The 19,736-nt window shown below is 41.1% G+C and overlaps 1 protein-coding gene across 6 annotated transcripts in view; it reads left to right on the forward strand.

The window, feature by feature from the left end:
* Positions 1-17,457, forward strand: part of LOC102071836 (integrator complex subunit 6-like) — a 39,646-nt gene extending 22,189 nt beyond the window's left edge. Inside the window, exons 8-19 of one of the 6 annotated variants that reach the window (XR_012582752.1) lie at positions 923-1,075; positions 2,682-2,814; positions 8,595-8,689; positions 9,445-9,555; positions 11,201-11,416; positions 11,894-12,017; positions 12,551-12,693; positions 13,350-13,581; positions 14,188-14,580; positions 15,949-16,042; positions 16,445-16,821; positions 17,183-17,457. Coding sequence is in view for 4 of the 6 variants with exons in the window: in XM_074551783.1 (XP_074407884.1) it covers positions 923-1,075; positions 2,682-2,814; positions 8,595-8,689; positions 9,445-9,555; positions 11,201-11,416; positions 11,894-12,017; positions 12,551-12,693; positions 13,350-13,581; positions 14,188-14,580; positions 15,949-16,042; positions 16,445-16,544 (1,794 nt within the window). In the remaining 2 variants the exon portion in view is untranslated. Of the gene's footprint in view, positions 1-922; positions 1,076-2,681; positions 2,815-3,010; positions 3,092-8,594; positions 8,690-9,444; positions 9,556-11,200; positions 11,417-11,893; positions 12,018-12,550; positions 12,694-13,349; positions 13,582-14,187; positions 14,581-15,948; positions 16,043-16,444 lie in introns of those variants that run through there. The other 5 variants (XR_012582753.1, XM_074551783.1, XM_074551784.1 and 2 more) reach the window with 5 other exon arrangements.
* The last annotated feature ends 2,279 nt before the right edge of the window (positions 17,458-19,736 follow it).

Below are 19,736 nucleotides of genomic sequence, written 5' to 3' on the forward strand. Positions count from 1 at the left end.
TATCTAATGTGGATACTGTAACCTGTGCCATTTCTTGTATCCAGAAAGTTCACTTCCATGTGTCTGGTTAGTTAATTTGTTGAATGGTTTTAAATGGTTAAAAAATTGAACTCTAAGTTACTTCATGTAGCACAAATCATAGTGAGCCATTAAATTTTAATCAAAGCTTTATAAAATTCATTAACAAGGAAAAAGGAGTATGTGTTTTTGAAAGAAGATCAACCATGGGTTTTTTCCTTAGTATTACTTCATGTGTGGACTCTTTCACTAGCAGGAAGAACTAAAACTGAAACAGAAGAGCTACTCCCTGCAGAAAATGAGGAGAAAACAGTATTAATTTCTCCTTTTCTTACTGAAGTGATCACACATTTGGCATGCCTTATTAGTCTATCTAAACATCTCTCTTTTGTCAGGCATGTTCTGTTCCCGCACTTCGCAAGTGCACAAGGTACTGTCTGTCCATTCTCCTTGCTCCCACCTCCTGATTGAAGAGGGGAAAAAAAAGAAAGATTTGTAGAGAGTTCTTTGAGAGATTCTTTGTGAATTGAGGGCCCTCTCCCATCTGTTTTTCTGTGAACTTGAAGATGGGAAGAAGAGTTGAAGTCTCCTTTAAGCCTGTCTGTGTTGTAGCTCAATTGACATGAAGGCTTTTAAATATAAAGATAAATAGTGGCATATTAACCATGTTTTTTCTCTTGGTGGGAAAACTGTATCAGTGTGTGAGCATTTTTTTCAGTTAGAGAAATATTTTGTTAATATTCTGTTGTGGGAGCTTGTATTTTATTTTCTTTGAAGGAATACTGTGGAAACTGAGTATTTTAAGACTTATAGGATAGTGAAATACCCGCTTATGGATGTTTTTAAGAGAATTGGTTTGTTTACCATAAATATGTGAATACTGATACCCTGTTCCCCCTTTCAGCCTCCACGCACAGCTCACCCTGTGGTGAGGTTCTCCTGTGTGGATTGTGAGCCCATGGTCATAGACAAGCTTCCTTTTGACAAGTATGAGCTGGAGCCTTCACCCCTCACCCAGTACATCCTGGAACGAAAGTCTCCCCATACCTGCTGGCAGGTATTTGCCCTTTATTTGATTCTGGAAATGTAATGGGTTATCAGTACAGATTCTAGAAATATAATGGGTACTTCCATCTTGGCAAGCCTGGAGAATTGGGGTCTGGTTCAAACTCTGCAGCAGATGAGAAGAAACATGTCAAGGTTTCACTTACCTCCTTTCTAAGGGAATTATTAGGAGTCAGAATGGAGTGTTCCCTCCACAGGCTTTGTAATCTCATTTAATTCTCTTTCTAGGTCCATCTCATTTTGCTAAGAAATACGCCCCCCAGGTTCCATTTTTGGCTAAATTGAAATTCTCTGCAGGCTTCCATTTGCTTACAGGGAAAACCCAGCACTAGTTTCCATCATGTTACCTAATGAACAGCTGCAAATCATTTTCACTAGATGCTTGAGGCTGCTAATGGGAATTGAATGGAAGCTGTTGATCCTGTTGACTAGAGTGGCCTTGAAGAGGTCGAAGTTCTGTTGCTGAAATCCTTTGTCACGTGATACTTTTGTAATTTTTTAAATAAGTTTCTGTGTCCTGTCTAAAATCAGGCTCCCTTCTTGGTGGTGTTCTTTTAAATATTAGCCTAATGTGTACACCAGGAGTATGCTTAGTATGATACTTTGGCTGGAAAGGTGAATTTGGAGGTGTCTCTATTTTTATATCCCTAATAAATAGTATAACTTAGTTGAAAATATGACATGCATATTCAAAAGAAAAATTCAAGTTACTTAAAAAAACCTAATTTCAGAAATGTCCTTTATATTCTGTTAGGGACATTATTTGCCTGAGTTACTGAAATTACTGCTATTTTTCAAAAACTGCTTTTCTTCTCCCAGCTACACATCAGACCCTTACAAATCAGAGAAATAGGCTCATTGTCATAGAAACCATGCAACAAACCCAGTTTCTTATGCCCTGAAAAAACAGAGGAAAGCCACTTGCTATTTGCTGCAAGGTTTATTTTTTTCTAGGAAAACTATTTTTGACTTAGATGTGGGTTATTTTGCTTGCCTCAGTCAAGAACATCTACCATTTTTATCCTGTTGAAATATTGTTTACATGTATCGCTTTTCAGGGTTAAACCCCTCATATATGTGCACTTAAAAAGATAAAGTCAATTTTAAGAATGTTGGCACTAGGCACAATCAAGACATTTCTTGAGTGGTTGTTTGTTTTGTTAAATTTCTATGCTTAAAAACGTTTTGCATTTCTTTTTATCAGTGTTGTAAACATGAGTGGTGCTATTTTTGAGTCAGAAGACTGATTTCAAATAGCTTGCTTATTTAACATTCCTTCAACAGATGTCCCTAACCTGTTTTAAATAATTTCAAAAACTCTTCAGGGCATCACTTCACAGTAGATTCACTAAAGCAGTAAAGATCACTCTGTGAAGAGCATTTCCACACTTGCTGGGTGTACACTAAATCCATGGCTCAGTCCATGACTGGGAGTGTGGGTCCATACTCACCCTGATGGGTTCAGATTCGTCTGTGCTTGATAATTTACTGTCTTAATGCAGTTGGATTCAGATTGATTTGAATTTTTAAATGCCCCATGTTTACTGTTTCTTCCCATTCTTCATTCTAATGCAGTGCTCTCTCTTATTCCTTGTCAGGTATTTGTGAGTAGCAGTGGAAAATACAGCGAGCTCGGCCACCCGTTTGGGTATTTAAAAGCAAGCACTACTTTAACCTGTGTAAACCTCTTTGTGATGCCTTACAACTACCCTGTTTTACTTCCATTGCTAGGTAGGTAACACCTCTGCATTGCACTGCCACTGCAGCTGCTCCAGAGTAAAAGCAAAACAATAATGGTTGGTGTTCTGCCTTAGTTTGAGACGTTATAAAATAATGGAGATCAGAGAGTAGAGAATGTTGCAAACTCTTTTAACCTACTTTGGGAGGAGAGGATTTTCATACCCCCTCTCCCTTTTTTTCTCTCCAGCAGAGGAGGAGAGCTACCTGCTTCCAGTGCATGTTTGATGCTGTTCACCTCCTAGACACGTAGCCTCTTCCTTAACCTGGAGTAAGCTTCAACCTCCATTCTTTTCCCTCATTTAGGGTGTGGTGTATCCAGGTTTTGCAGTTGCTCTTGTAGCAGCTTATTTTTTACTGGAAGATGAGATGCAGTGTTTGTCACGGGTGTTGGGAAGAGGGAATTCCCTAATGCAGTTCAGAGCAGTAAGAAGGAATTGAGCAGTGAAACAGTCTGCATTTCTTTCCTGCCCAAAGGACCAGGTTTTGGTTTTGTTCTTTTTTTTTTTTTTTTTTTTTTTAACTCCCACAATGAAATTATTTTCTAAGGAAAGATAATATGAAAAAGTGCTGTGTGAGTAACTGGCATAAAGGTAATGGCAGAGAGGAGTTTCCAGAGTGCCACTAACCCTTTCAGTTGCAGATGCTGTTATGGCTTTTTTGTTCTAGATTTTGTGGATGTTTTTAGTGATACAGAAGAACAGTGACCAAGAATTGAGTCTTACTGTCTTACACAGGATTTTTCTATTCATTTTTAGGAGAAAATAAAAGATCAGAACACAATTCAGGAATGCTTTTTTGTAATCCTGGTCATAACCAAAAAAGAAACCTGTGCTTGCTCATAATGTGTCTTTTATAGTTATCTATGTAGCCTGGTAATTGTCCCAAAGTGTGCAAGGAGGATGAGAGTTTCAGTGACTTTGTGGTTCCTGAAACACTGCAGCAGATCCACTAGCTGAAAAGCCATCACTGATCCTAAGTTAACTTCCCTATTCATTTTGATGTTGACATTTGCAGTTCTGCTGAGTCTTCCCTGGCAGCTCTTGTCTTCCCCCTGCCTCTTTTTTACAGGGGTGTAAATCTCTTCCTTCTCTTTGAGGAAAGGCACTTCTCAGTGTGTGTAGTGCTCTTCTGCAGTTTACTCACCTGGTAATCCATTTCTTATATTTCTGAAGGCTCTTCAGAGGAAAATGCAGAGTTTCCACATTGCCTGAGTTGTAAAGTGGATGTTTTCTTGAGGTCATGAATCCCGTGCATTCCACATTGTTCATACAAGCACACAGTGTTACCTTCAGATCTCCTTCCAGGGCTTTGTTTGTCCTTGGTCTCTAAGGCATGGTAGGATTAAGTTCTGTGGAATATACCTTAAACACAAAAGTAGATCTGGGTCCTTTTCTACTGGGCACAGAAGATGAGTGAGATGATAAGCAGCATGCCTGGTAAATGATTTGTAGATGATTTTAGCAATACTGACTCTGCATTTGGCTCTGTAGGCAGGTGGAACACTCCCCCTGTTCTACCTTCATACACACCAGTAGTGGATACTGATGGTTCAGCAGAGGACTGATAGGAGTGTGTAAAACCAATTTTTCATTACTCTCATCCAGATTTAAAAGGATGTGGAGAAGTCCCAAGACCAGGAGAAGTCTGCTCCATTCATCCCCTACCTCCCCTATTGATCAGTGTGGTTCTAGTGGCTCCTGCCCTACTGGTAGAATATTGTGTTGGAGGACTGGTTGGGACAGTGCCATGGATAATCTACCTCTGTTCCTTCTGGTGTCTCTGTCAAAGACAAAACCACTTTACAACTGTATATTTGTATGTATTATCAAATATGTTCAACCTTAGAAACAGATAGTAAGATGTTTAAAGTTTTTTTTGCTTGCATTTTTTGTTATCCTCCTGCATTCCTGAGCAGGTGAAGTTTTAATTCTCCTTTTGAAAAATAATGTAAGACAGCCCTACAAACAGGTAAGGTAGGTAGGCATGAGGCAGCTTGCAGGTGATACTGGAGAAAACTGAAAGTTGTGCTGGTCCATGGCTGAAGGAGGTGAATTGTACCACATCCTGTAGCTTTGGTGATTTTATGTCTTGGTTTCTGCAAGAGTGGACTGGGGAATGCTGTAACTTGCTGGTGTTTAACTCCAGGGCCTTCACTCACAAGCTTTGTAAGGGAAAGGAGCCAGTTAATAGGAGTTGATAAAACAGTGAAGGCACACAGTCTGTTAATGGACTCATGCACTGTGCTGGGTTGGCTGACAAAAGCCCTGGTCTCTGGTCCATTCCCAGCCATGATGGACATGTGGGATGAGAGCTCCAGTTTGCCTTCAGACAGCTAGAGAGAGTCCTGATAGCTTGGTGGTGGTTTGCTCCCAGAGCTGAGGTGGGCTGCAGTTCTTTCTGTTCAGTGGGAGGCTGCTGGAGGCAGAGCTTTCCACAGGCAGATGCTGACGTGCTCCAGTGCTCAGTGCTTGGCCCACAGATGATAGAAATTTCCTCTTGAAGGATTGTGCAAAGCTGTTGTTCTTCAGGTGCTGTTCTGTTTAAAAACATTGTACAGCCAAGTTCATGAAGCAGAAGTTGGAGGAGGGGTTTTAGGGAGAGCTGAGTAAAGATGAGGTATATTTCTAAAAGCTTCTGCCTTGCCTAAGATGTTTCCTTGGTTCCTTTTAGCTGCATGGGTGGGAGGGCAAGCACTGCTGGGCAGTAGGAGTGACTGAGCATTGGGAGTGTCAGCAGAAGCAGCAGTGAAACAGCCATGCAGGAAATGCCTTGAGAAAGTGGTTAAATACCCTTTTTCTCTGGGTCTAAATATGCAACAGGATGAGCATTTAGAAAATGTCTGCCTGTGAAGGACTGCAGCATGCAGTTTCCTTTGATGCTTTGACAGGCTCTGTGAGAAAACCTCCAAGTTACGATTTTATATTTTGGAAACTAAGGGCTGTGTTCTCCCAGGGTGAACACAGCATGCTGTGGCTCTGGGAGGAGCAGCCAAATAGTTCTGATACATTTTGTATCAATGGGGAAACAGTGACACAACACCTTTCTTAGGTAGTGATGGATGCTGTTTTCCATTGCAGTGCCTTATTTTTGCTTAGATGGTTTGCAGGGAAGGATACTTTTTTCTGTGAATGTAAAATCATGAATCTACTACCTAGAATAGAGCATTAGTGCCTGATTAGGAGAATTACAGGAGTCAACAGGGAATGGTGGTGTACTTGCTCAGGTGGAATTTAATGTGATTGGTGATTTAAAAAATAAAAACAAGTTTTAAGTTTTACTTTTGGTTACATGGTGCATGACTGTTGTAATTTAGACTCCAGCTGAACTACTTAAATTACCTGCTGACTCTCTTCTCTCTCACACTCTTCTTTTCAACTGTTCACTGATCTTTAAAGGTGCATCCAGCCCCCTTCTGTAGTACTGAGTGTTAAAACTGTGTGTATTATGTCCTGTCATAATTTGGTTGTTTTGTACATTAATCTGAAGTAGATAAAGACTTTGCAATGCAATTTTCAGTTAACTGGTCTGTGTGATTTTACCTGATCCCTTGAGTTGGTGCTTGCAGCCTGTTCCTAATGGTTTTTAATACCATGTTCCAAATTATACAGTGCTTTTAACTCCCTCTGAGTTCAGAAATAAAAAGAATTCTGCATCAATTAGACTTTGCAGAAATTACTATCTGAAAATAATTAGGTAGAAGTAAAACTAAATTGTGTAAGGGTTTTTTTCAATACTTTTTGATTTTTATCTGCAAAAATTTATGGTTTAATCTGTGGAAGACATAGTTAACTGGATTATTTTTAGTTTGCTTATTTGTATAAATCATCATGTGCAGCTCAGGGCACAGGGAGAAAAGTGCCTTTCAAGTGCCTGTGTTGCAATCTGCTGACAGTGTGTGTCTCAAACTCTCAAGGTAGAGAGGCAGGTAAGATGCTGATGGTGAAGTTCTCTCTGAAACTTGTGGCTGTGCTCACCTCCCTTTTGAGAAGGTGGCAGTTCCTGCAGTGAGTTTGTGCTGTGGGGAGGCTGATTTTAAAAAGCTGAAGCTCTACATAGGTTGGAGAATTTTTTCCTGGGATAGCAGAGATCAGGGAGGTGTTTTGCATTTGATGTCTGGGAGTAAAAGTGCTGTGGATTGGGAGCCCAGGTGGCTGAGCTGAGGGGTGCCTGTGCCATGTCACTGTGCCCATAGTGGTACAGCCTCACAGTGCAGCAAGTGAGACACTAATCAAGTGCTGATATGGGGTTTAAGGTTCAAGCTGTACTCAACCAACCCAAGACTGTTAAATATTAGGACATACTACAATACTGAACATCTTGCTTTTTAAGTTTTTGGTTTTATGTTGAATTTTGAGAGGGGTGTAGTTTAACTTGCATTTTGCTGCCTGAAGGAAATAGGTCTGTGAAATAAGAATGGATGTTATTTTTTTTTTTTTTTGCCATATGTCATGATATCACCCCAGGTTCTTTTGGATAATAGTGCTAAGCTTGAAGTATATTGAGATTTTAAATGGAATTTTGATTTGCCCTCTCCAACTCCAGCCCACTTTCTTCAGGCCAGGGAAGAGAAGAAGTAGCATCTGTAGTATGGTTTTTCTATGTAATCCAGAATTGATTTAGATTGGAAAATACCTGTAATTGAGAGTGGTTTGTCTATGAGAACTTGGGAAGTAGTATCATAACATCTGTTCAATTTGTACAGAGTACTATGCAAGTCAAATTTTCTTTTCCAAATACATCTTCCTGAAAACTCAGTGTGGAGAAAACTATTTCTTTGCTACATCTGTCTTTTGCACACACTCTTCTGTGCATCTCTGTCTCCTGCAGCTCTCCCCAGTTAATTTTTGAACATCCCTTTCTCCAGACCTGCAAATCCTTCCATTAGCCTTACTTTGCCAGCATGCTACAATCCTACTAAGAACCTTCATTTCAGTGGATAATTCATAATTGCAAATGGTAAATTGCAGGATGCTGTGTTTGGTGTAGAGCTCACAGTGTGCACAGCAAGTAGGCCCACGCTTCACCTCAGCCCTTCCTGAAATCCAGGTGCACACCTGGAGTGAGCCACTTGTGAAACACTACCCAAAGCAAGAAATGTCTGCTTGCCCCTCTCTTAAAGGACAGCAGTTTTTGTAGCTAATTTCTCTCTCTTGTCTATACCTGTGGGAGACTTTGCTGCCCTGGCACGAGGCAGCTGTTGTGGCTGGAGGTAACCCCTTGTCTGCCAGGTGTAGCTGCTGCTGTTGGCAGCAAGTCCAGCAAAGCTCTCCAGAAGGATTCCCTGATTTGACTTGTTTTATTCTTTCCCTTTGATGCCAAAGAATATTTTTACTGGAGACCAGAATTCATCATACAGGTTGAACAGAAGAAAGCTGGTTTGAAAATGGAGCTGGAACCAAATTAATGTTGTTTGATTTAATCAGATCCAGGGACTCCCTGATGTGCAAGAGAGAGGCAAGGGAGGTGAAACTCTTTAACAGGTGGATCTGTTGCACCTTCCATGCTGCTGGTAGTTGTGTGCAGTGTTTAAGTCTGGTGTACTTTGTAAGTTTGCTTGTAATGGGGACTTGCTCTGGATTACCTACTGCAGCTAGGAGTGGGGATTCCCAATCCTTCACACCTCAGGTTAAGAGCAGTTTTTGGGGGGAAGCCCCACTGGGAGATGGGTGAGGGGAGAAAACGGGGGGAAACCTGGCACGTACGATGTTGGACAAAGCTAAAGGTCTGGGACTGTATAAGTGACACCTTGTTTTGTTGTTTTCCTTTTGCAGATGACTTGTTTAAGGTTCACAAACTTAAGCCAAATCTGAAGTGGCGACAGGCTTTTGACAACTACTTAAAAACAATGCCTCCTTACTACTTACTGGTATGTTCCTCTTCTCATCTCATCCTCCGGGGTATAATGGCTGCTGTGGCCAGAGTCCTTTGCATCATACCTCTTCCCAGTAAAGTTTTTTTACATAATTATGGTGGCATTTTAGGTAGTTAACATTCTACCTTTCAGAGGTATGTAGATTAGAGTAAATATTTTTAAGAATTAAAAAATTTGTAGAAATACTGAGGAGGAGGAGTAGCTATGTTAAGATATTAAGTGTTTAATAAATGTGTTTTCTGATCATTAAATATTAAATTAATTTAAATCAAAAGTACTTCAGAACATTCAGAGAAGCCAAATTTGGCATTATTTTTGTAATGGATAAGGAAAATGCAGCTTAGGTTGTTTGTTAATGTGGGTGAAGTGCTACAGCTTGGGAAGCTGATATTGACTGGGCCAAATGAAGGGTGGAGGGAGGCACTGTGTCACCTTTTACGTGTAGCTTGGACAATGCACCTCAATATGGACTTGCATCATCCCGGCTATTCTGGACCTGAGCCTTGGAGTGGAAATTGCCAGTGGCACCACGCTCTGTGGTGTCTTGGTGATGTGGCATAATGTCCATTGTGAGCTAGTTAGACACCAATCTCATGTCACATGTTATCTAAATAGACTTGAATTTTAGTGGCCAAAAGTGGAAAAGCTAGAGCACTAATCTATGTGCCTTAGCTTCCTATAATTGAGCTTATAAATTTCTTTTTTAAATACTTATTCTCTTACTATTGTGTATTTTGTTTTCCTTATAGCCATTAAAGAAAGCCCTAAGGATGATGGGAGCTCCAAATCTGATATCAGATAATTTAGATTGTGGACTTAGTTACAGTGTTATCTCTTACCTTAAAAAACTCAGCCAACAGGTAGTATTGATGAAACCTTTGCAATTAGAAGTGCGTTGATGATTTAGTTTGTGGTAATCTCATTATAAAGCAGTTAATCCCTGTGGGAGTTCATATGGGTGTGCAGCATTTATTATCTTTGAAGATTGGTGAGCATTTCCACTGCAAATATGGATGAATCCAGTATGGTTCTGTAGCCAGTGATTGTGCCTTCTGTAAGTGGTGGAGAGGAATTCAAATGAAACTTCTTCAGCTATTTGCTAGATTTTAAACTCCAAAGATAATCATTAATTTGATTTATGCCTGCTCTTGCCATTGTTCTTCACAGATGAAGTCAGAGGCTTGCTTTCAGTCTCACATTTATTTCCATGTGTCCTTTGGCAATGTGTATTTTCAAAAAAAAAAGTACATTCTTGTCCATGGGGAGTAAAATCACAGTTCAAGCTTTATATCTAAGCTTCCTGTTTCCTTCAGGTCAAAGTCTTTCTATGTGTTAAGTGTGACCTGGTGGGAAATAATCCTATGTATCTTTTTCTCTTTGCCAAGACTGCCATCCCAGGTGTAAGGGCCTGGAAGTGTTTCCTCCTTAGCATGAGGAGCTCTTAAAACATCAGTTCAGTATCTAGAAAGCAGTGGGCAAGCAGCCTTTAAAATTACAAAGCAAAAATCCTCCACCTTAAAGAATGCACAAAACACATCCCAGAGCCTCTGAATGACTGAGCCTCTACTAGACATAAAACTTCCTGTGGTATTTTGGTAATCCAATGATATGCAGATTGCTATGATTTATCTGCACTGTGGAGTTGGAATGACTGGAGATGGCTGCTGTGGCTCTCACAGGCGTTCTCAGCACATGGAACAGTTTGAATGTGTGGAATGCATTACCAGCTCCTCCATAGGCACAGGCAATTCCAGAATTCTGCTGTGCTCCTGCTGTCCTTAAATTCAATTTCCCACAGATAATGAAGCAAACTGTGCAGAGGAGGAGATCTGGGGGAAGTGGCTTGCAATTGCAGTGGGTTCTGGGGTTTTGGTTGGTTGGGTGTTCTTTTTCTTTGGAGGTATTGCTAGTGGGTAAAAAAAACCTTAACTCTGAATAGTTAGAAGTTAATACAGTAAAATTCTCTGTAGCTGTAATAAGAAATCTGTGCTAATTGGAGAAGTGATACATTTTTAGAAATGTACTCATAAAACAGATTTCTATTGCAACATTTCTCCCTTATGTTGTTACAAGCATACAGGGCAAACCGTAGTTCATAGGTTCAAAAATAAACTGAAATTTTATTACTGTGTCTGAATAATACTATTGTTTTAAATGCAATTTTATTATAACCTCAGGATCCTACCTTCCATTTTGTTTTTTCTTTCCATTTAAAGATGGTTCTTCAGGGACACAAGAAAGTCACAGACTTGCAGCAAAATCAGGGAATATTCACAGACCTCCTACTGCCATATAAATTTAGATACACTGGCTAAATATTTTTCCATATGCTAGCACATTAGGATTTCTTTATGCTTGAGATCTAATCTATGTAATCCAATGTATCCCTGGGTAGGTAGCAGGGAACTAAATTTGTAGTTTTATTCTGCTAATGTACTGTGTGTTTTGTACTGGAAATGTGCAATGCCTGCTGATTCTTTAACTCACGGTGTGATTCCATTTTAGACAAAAATAGAATCGGAACGGATAATAGGTTCAGTGGGTAAGAAAGTTCCACAAGAAATTGGAATAAAAGTGAAAAATCACTCCAGTGGCCTCTCCTTGGTACACAGTAGGGATTTTAAACAACTGCTGCAAGGGATCACTGGGGAATCTCCACTGAGACTGTCAGAAATGAATGTTAAAGAATTTGCTGGATTCCACATAGGACTTTTAAACAAGGTAAACAGCACTGTGATCTTGCATGACTAAGCAGTTAATCTCATCTGTTTTATATGGGTAACTTGTATGGATTTAGTGTAGAAGGAAGTACTTTTGCTGAACTGTGATGAGTACAGCGTAGACATAAAGAAGGAGAAGAGTAAATGCAATTTTTTTGCACTTGATTTTGGGACACTGTTTGAAACCCCCATGGTAGTAAATGAAAATTACTGTGTTTTAAGTGCCAGCCTCTGCAAAAGACAGCTATTGTTGTTCATCCACAAATTAATGTGCTTACTCTTAATGGAGCTGAAAGCACTAATGCTGAATAAGGTCATGTTGAAAAGACAGCCACTGAGCTGCTTGTATCCAGTTATGAAGCTCTAAAGTTGCTTAACATCTTTTAAAAGTTAATGTTATTATAGTTCTTAGTGGAATTTCTCCATGCATGAGAACTGATGGATTAACTGAGAGTTACTGATTTTGTTACAAAACTAGGATTTGAAGCCACAGGCATTCAGAAATGCCTATGATATTCCTCGTCGCAGTCTTCTAGACCAGCTAACGAGAATGAGAACCAACCTTCTGAAAACACACAGGCTTATCTTGGGGCAGGATGAAGGTAAGCAATCACAGCTCTTCATTAGCAGTTTGAAGAGAATACAGCTATTTTTGTTGTTTCCTTAAGGTAGTGGATCTTGATGTGGGAACAGAGGTTGCTATTGCATCTCTTGCTGAGTCAGACAATGTCCTTTTCTTGACTCTGAAGGGGAAGGAAGGAAATCTTTGCCTTCTGTCATGCAAGATGTCATGCTGGCTTTGAAATTTAAAAATAAATTCCATGGGAGAGCTTTCATATTCACCAGGGTTCAGTAGAAATGTGTTATGAAGTGATGAGGGCTTAAGGCAGAGAGGAGCTCTCTTTGTTTTTTGTGAGATGCTGGTGATCTAAAGATGCAGTTGTCGGCATAGAAATTAAGCTTGCTTGGTTTTTATTCTTCTTATTATTAGGCTTATTTCCACAATTGTAGTCTTAGCTCATCCTCTGTAGTCAAAAGAAATAATCAGTTCAGGTTCTTAAATGCTAACATTTGGGGCATGAAGTTTGTATTGCCTTAATTTTAAGACTAAATTAAGATCTCTTTTCTGTTGCAGACTGCCTTCATAGTGTTCCTGTTGCTCAGATGGGAAATTACCAGGAATACCTGAAAATGATGCCTTCACCTCTTCGGGAAATTGACCCAGATCAACCAAAAAGACTCCATACATTTGGCAATCCATTTAAGCAGGACAAGAAGGTAGGAGGGGCCTTGCTGCCTGCTGTGCCTTTGTATTTAATGCAACTTGAAATAATTTGTGTGTAGGGGGATAGAATATAAGAAAATAAAGATAGTGTAGAAAGTAATCTTACCCCCAAGGAGTTACAGCTGGGCCAGTTATCAAAGATTAGGAACAGGCCTTACTTTAACAGGCCACAGCTGTAACCAGTGAGAAGAGAGTGCTATAAAGAGTGGGTTGGTTGGTTGAGAGGGGAACTGGAGTCAGTTGGCTGCTTTGTGAAGAAGAAAGAGTCAGTGCTTTGAGGAGCTGCCCACGAGAAACACCAAGAAGGTGTGGAACTTACACAATAAGGAGACAACAGTATGGAACCCCTGCAATACGATGACAACATTTGTGCATAGAATTTCTCCCCCACAGCAACAATATATTGCTAACCTTTGCAGCCTGTGGAAGGAGGGATGTCTCCCATATGGTGCAAGAGGAATGTGTATGGAATTGTGCTGCTTTACAGAGTGGCACTGGGCTCTCTCTGGTTACGTTGGGTGTCTCTGTTCTGAGAGCTGTCAAGTGTTCTGAAAGCCACTCGAGTGAACGCAGAGGGACTCAACTCATCAGTGGATTGGTGAAACAGTTGCTGCTTTGTACTGCTGCTGATATTATTACTCCATTTCAGGGTATGATGATAGATGAGGCCGATGAGTTTGTGGCCGGGCCCCAGAACAAGATCAAGCGTCCCGGGGAGCCGAACACGCCGGCGTCGCTGAAGCGGCGGCGCAGCCTCTCCCCGCTGCTGCGGCGCCCGCAGGCACCGCCCGCCGTCACCAACCACGTGGGGGGCAAGGGGCCCCCCCCTGCTCCTGGCTCCCCCTCCTACCTGAGCCTCAAGGGGGTCCCAGCTAGTAAAGGTATGCTGGGCTCTGGTGCAGCAGCTCGGGTGGTGGAGGGGTCTGGGGAGGAAGGGAAAAGGCTCTGCCAGCGTGTCCGTGCGTCGCTGTTATGTGGGAGTGGGTTTCTTCTGTTGGCTTAGGTGAACAGGTTGCTGCTACAGCTAATGAAATCTGAAATTAAAATAACTATTTGGAGATAGAAAGTATCTCAGATCAGCTTGTAGTTTTTCTTTGTGTATTCTGTGCTGAAGAAGGAAAGTTAAAATACAGTTGTTTCCCACAAATAGGAATTTTCATACCCACCTATTGCAGCAAAGAGTCAGAAGAAAACTCTGTTAGCTGGTTTGGGGAAGAGAAGGAAGACATGAGTTTCACTTAGGAGTCATGACATTGCACTAGGAATACAGAACATGGTGACTTAACAGTAATGATAGGAGATGCAGCAGTTAGTCCAGTAATTATTCCTTTGGTCACATCCACAGCTGAATAAAAGTATTGGAGTGTTGTTCAGTCCTGTCAGATTGCTACACGGCACTTCAGACAAAAAGGATACAGAACTACTTCTGTTTGGTTCTTTTGATGCTGCACTTATGCACCAGTAAGTTTTGTATTTTTCACTTGTAGATACCAGTAACAATGTTGTCCAAGATGGCAATGGAGAGAAGAAAGCAGAAAATTGTCAGTCAATGGAGAAGCAAATTGATGGCTTACCTGTGCAAATGGCTCCTGTGGTTCCTGCTGCTGTGAGAGAGGATGAGATGTTACCCAATGACTTGGACTCCTTGCCTGTTGAGTTCAATTGTTTAAGTGAAGATGGGTTGGATCACAAACCTGGTACCAACGCACTTGTTCGAGGGCCTGTGAATTACAGTGTGAGTGGAGATGACCAAAAGCGGGCCATGGAGTCTACTTCTGAATCTGTGCCAAATTCCTTTAAAATAACACCTACCATGTTGGAGGGAAGCAATGCTGACATCAAAATTAAAGTGATGAAAGAGGTTCGCAAACCTGGAAGAAGTAAGTTACTTGGGTTTCTTTACTTCAGTACTATATATTTTATGTGGTGTGAGAGAGAGGACTTTTCCTGGAATGAAAGGAGCTATTTTCAATATACACACTACTTCAGATTTTGAGTAATTTCTGGTTGCTCATAAATAAGCAATGGAGGGGCAAAAAAGGAGGAGATGCTGAGCAGGTGAGTTGAAGTTTAGATTTGTGCTTGGGAGATTGAGTGCCAAGGCACCCTGGTTTGCCCTTGAAGACAGGTTAACTGGTGTGAGAGGTGCCCTGTAAAGGCAGCACCTTTCAGAGGTTTTGGTTTTGTTACAAATGATCTAATGAGACTGAATACTCTGCCTTAGGCTGCTCCTGTCTACACAAAGTGTACTTGTTGCTCTGTGTCCATCAAAACTCCCTTTTGCATGGCAAAGGCACATCTCTCTAAGGGTGTGCATTTTGGAATATGCTTGAAAAGGAATAGTAACAGTTCATAGCAGAGTGATTTTTTTTTTAAAAATTGTGAGACTAATTAGTGATGAAACACTAAAAGTTGCAAACTCTTAAGAACTGAAGACTAAAAGTTGACAGTCTGCAAAGCTGGCTCATCCAATTTTATACCAAATTCATGCCTAGTAAATGGTGATGGAGAGTGAAACTGTTCAGTGTGAGTCACCTGTCTTGCTGCAGAATTCAAGCTGTCATCAGAGAAAGAAGCTAAATTGTAGTGACTTGAATATGTAATTTGTTCAGAGGTCTCACCATTTGTGCTCCCTCTGCTTGCTGCATCACTCTGAGCAGACTCTCGATCACAGCACCATAAATGTATTCATACAGGGGTCAGTTATGGGAAACAATGAAACAATGCTGGTTTTAAATTTGTTTCCAATTTATTATGTCCAGTTTATTCTTTGCAGTGGACATATTTACCTTGTACCAATGGGACAGTGTTGTGCTCACACTAAGAGTTGATAATTTGTCTTTCTGGAGATGTAATGGCATCTTGTGCTTGCAGAAACAATGGCTTCAGGGCCAGATCAGGGTTTGGTGGCCCTCTGTGTGTAACTGTGATCATGGAAATGGGAGGCTTCTCTCTACCAGCCTGCATTTGCTGAGAATAAATGTTCCTACCTGCTGCTTTTTAAGGAGAACCTTAATCTTTGGTGTCACAATTGAATTCCCAGATCGTCAGTGTTACTTTAAATTATTCTGTCACCTGTGTTCTGCTCTTAAAGCTAGTGCAGGTGTTTTCCTTGCCTTATGTGTTTTATCACACAGAGATACATGAAACTGAGCTTTGTTTTTCCTTCTTGCCTCTTGAGCTTTTCTGCAATTTTATCTGCAACATTCATTTTTAATACTTGGTTGAATTTTTATCTCTTTTTTTAGATTATGAAAAAATATTTTCTCTTCTTGAGGAGGTGCAAGGACCTGTGGAAATTCAGAAGTATTTCATTGAATTTGCTATCAAGGAAGCAGCAAGGTTTGTATAGATAGAAGTCATAAATTTAATATTAATTTTGATCATGATAGTAAATAATAAACTTTATCAGTGCTAGTATTCTGTTTTGATATATTTAAATTATAATTCTTTTAGTGGTCAAACTACTGTTACATTTTTATGTAGTAAATGACATTAAAGTTTAAATATGAATTAGGAAGGTAACAGGTTGTTCTTGAAGAGAACAAATAGGAGTGGCTTGGGGAGGGGCAGATGTAGTAAATTAAATTTCCTAGCCATTTTAATGCCAGAAATAAAGCAAGCTCTTCCCTACTGGAAACAGAGAGCCTCTGGGAATGCGATTTGTCATGGCTGAACATTCTTGAGTTGTTCAGCTGTATTTTTGGAAGAAGAAATTTATATTGCTCTCCCTCTCTTCTGCAGGTTTAAAAAACGGGTCTTAATACAACACTTAGAGAGAATACTAGAGGAACTAGATTTCACCAGCCCACCCAACAGAGTTAATCATGTCAACAGCAGATAATGATGGACCGGCCAGAGCAATGCGGACCAGGAACGAGTTTGCTGTGCCACAGAAGAGTGCAAGAGGACGAGGCTGCTGCCCTCACCATCTCGGCAGTCAAGTGATTTTACTGTCACAGTCTGAGAAGAAGCAGTGGAGCTTTAACTTTAAGAGCCTGATTCGGCAGAAGCTGGGCTATAACCTTAAGGATTTGCTATGAAAGGTGTGGCTTTTTCCTGTGGAGGGTGCTCTTTGCTCAACAGGCGGAAGAAAATAACCATTGCTGCCCCTCCTGCAGGTGATGAGAATTTACTCATTTGAACGCTGTCATTAGACATTTACGTGCTATAGGCAGCAGGTTGCACTAAAATGGGGCACTGTCAAATGCACACACTGTCTGCATCGTGGAGAGAGCCCGTGTGTTCCCAAAAAAACCCTCCCAGAAACACCTGCACTGGTAAAATTGCATGTTGCCACCACAGAGACAAGGGTCTTGTTCCCAAGAACTGCTAGCCATGCCTTTAAACTTGAGATTCAGTGTAGATTGAGAGTAAAGAAACTGCTATTGTGTTAATGAAAGCTAAAGACAGCCCTGTGACTGTTACCACCTGATGGTCACTAAACAATCTACCTCAGACTCTCTTCTGTTTTGTCTGCAGACATTATGAAAGTGCACCTGAGGCTTCCCAGGTCCCCGACTTCAGTTCTCTTTCATCCTGTGAGGAGGACGGAGATTCTTCAGGTGGCCTTGGCACACGCTGTGCTTTGGAAGCACTAAAAGGAAACGCTTTTAAAAACGTGTATTTTAATGTTCATACAAAAGAGATTATTTTGAACAGTATTGTTACCAGATCACTAATTTGATATTTTAACTGTATAAATTTTTTGGAACATATGTATATATAAAATAAACCATTTTATTAATTTTTAAGAAGTGCTAATCTGAGGAGTCTGTAGCGGGCAGCACTGAGTTCCTCCAGTTGTCTGTTACCAGCAGACTAAGGATATTTTTGTAAAACCAGCTGAACCTGGTCTTTCACATCCTCAAACACAGCTTATGGTGTTAGCTGCAGACTGTATTTGTACCCTGGAGCAGCTGCCCAGGTGTCACTCAGCTTGGCCTCTGGGGTGCACATTTTTACTCACTTTTGAGGGCCCTAAGTTCCAGTTTACCAAACCTTTGGTTACCTGAGCTGGTATCCTCTCCTCTGTTCCTCTTAACTATTTTGTCCAAAGGCAGTTCCATAGATGACAGAACGTACAAAGAAGACTGAAGCCACCTGTATTTAATTTTTTTTTTCTCCTTAAAGCAGTACAGTACCAGTAATGTGCCAGTATGAAGTGGCTCTTGGGACGAGTGTGTATTTTCAGTTGTTTGCTCATAACCTCCTCTGATCCTTTAACAGCTTTCTTTAAAAGACAGGTTACAGTTGTGCTCGTGCTGACTTGTGCTCTTGGCCTAGTATTGGAAATATCCCAGGGATTCCAGTGGACTGGCCAGGCAGGGAAACAGATTCTCCTGGTGAGCCTGTACTTCTCTGTTCCTGCTGGTATTTTTAGTACAAACCAGCCTGTGAGACATCTTTTCCATCTGCTCTCAAGCAGTGGCCTTGGTTTCCTTGGAAGATGCAGTTTGACCATTGGAATGGCACCAGTGAAATCCAAGAAGGAAATGAAATTCAAGCAGGAAATGAAATACAGCAGCAGCAAATCTCTGTCACAGTGGATGTGAATGAAGTGACATAGGAGAAGGCATTACTAAAATGTGCCCTGATTCTTAGAAGTAACTTTTATTCATCTGTGCAGATGAATAAAATTGAATATTTATTTGAAAACCCCACAAATACCTTGGAATGATACAAAGGAGGATTTACTCCTTCAGATTTCACATGGCAGCTGTTTGTCACTGTGATGGACATCCCATGCCAAGTGTTGGACTCTTCTAAGGGATTTTATTTACTGAGGGTCAGATATGCTGTGCATACCTCGTTGTAAAACAGCCTGCTTAAATGCATCAAGTTGCATGTAATGTGCTATTCTTGAAATAGTAGGTGATAAGAGGAGACAGATTTCTTCCATATAGTTAATGGCTGTTTTAGTTTTCATCACTGATTCCAGAGACACTCAGTTGATCACTGTGTGTCTGAGCAAGGGCCATATTTTTCACCAGTGACCTTGGCAGTGTGCAAATCTGCTCTTTGGTGGGATGCAGTTGGCTGCCAAATCAGCTGCAGGGAGCTGGAAACTTCCATGCACTCCTTTGGAATTTTGCACCTCAGAAGCTACAAAATATTCAAGTGCAAGCAGTGGGGATTTTCCCTGACCTCACCATTATTTTATCTGAATAGATTGAATTTGAGTTAGAATATTAAGCAGCAGAAACCATACAGTGAACTGGACATGAGTCTTCATAAGGAGGAAGGAAGATGTCTTCAGGGGTTGTCAGTGCAGAGATGAAGAAAAAGGAGCAACAGCAGCTAATGAGGAGCACACATAGCCCTGAATTCCACATGGAAATGTTTCATTTAGGAAGCAGCACAAGTGGTTTAAGAAGATTCTTAAAGGAGAGAATTCCTTGTGACCAGAGCCCAGTGCTGGATGTGGGTGGGACATCCTTGGACAGGCACAGTCCCCAGCTCTGCTGGCACTGCAGGGACAGCCAGGAGAGCTGTGCTGCTGTCAGGCCTGGCCTTTCCTGGGACAGAGCACAGCCCAGCAGCAAGAGCTGTGGCACCAGGGCTGGGACCTGGGTGACACCTGAGCCGCTCGCAGGAGTGTCCCTCAGCAAGGGCTCAGGAGAGAGGATGGCTCCACTCATGCATCCTTGAATTGGAAGCCATTTGTGCTTTGCTCAAACTTATATTTTTGAGCTCTTGTTTATATAAGATTGAAATAATGTGGCACAGTTGAATGTTGGGAAGTAGGGAGGAAATATGGCTCTGTGCTTCCAGTACAGAGCACTGTAACAATCTGAACAAGTTTAGCATTTGCCTTCCTTGGGTTGGAAGGGTTGTGAGTTGCTTTGGAGCCTGGATACTGTGTGAGTTCTGCTGCATCTGAGGGTTTCCTGACCCTCTCTTAACTAGGCCTCCTCAGTGTATCTTACATTTATTTTTTCCCTTGTAGACATCATCCCTGCAGCTCCCAGGCTGGTCACTGTGGCAGGTGTCTGTTGGGTGCTGCTGTTCCCAGTTTTGGGGTGCAGTGCATTTA

This window comes from Zonotrichia albicollis, chromosome 14 (assembly GCF_047830755.1).
Source record: "Zonotrichia albicollis isolate bZonAlb1 chromosome 14, bZonAlb1.hap1, whole genome shotgun sequence".
NCBI lineage: Eukaryota > Metazoa > Chordata > Aves > Passeriformes > Passerellidae > Zonotrichia > Zonotrichia albicollis.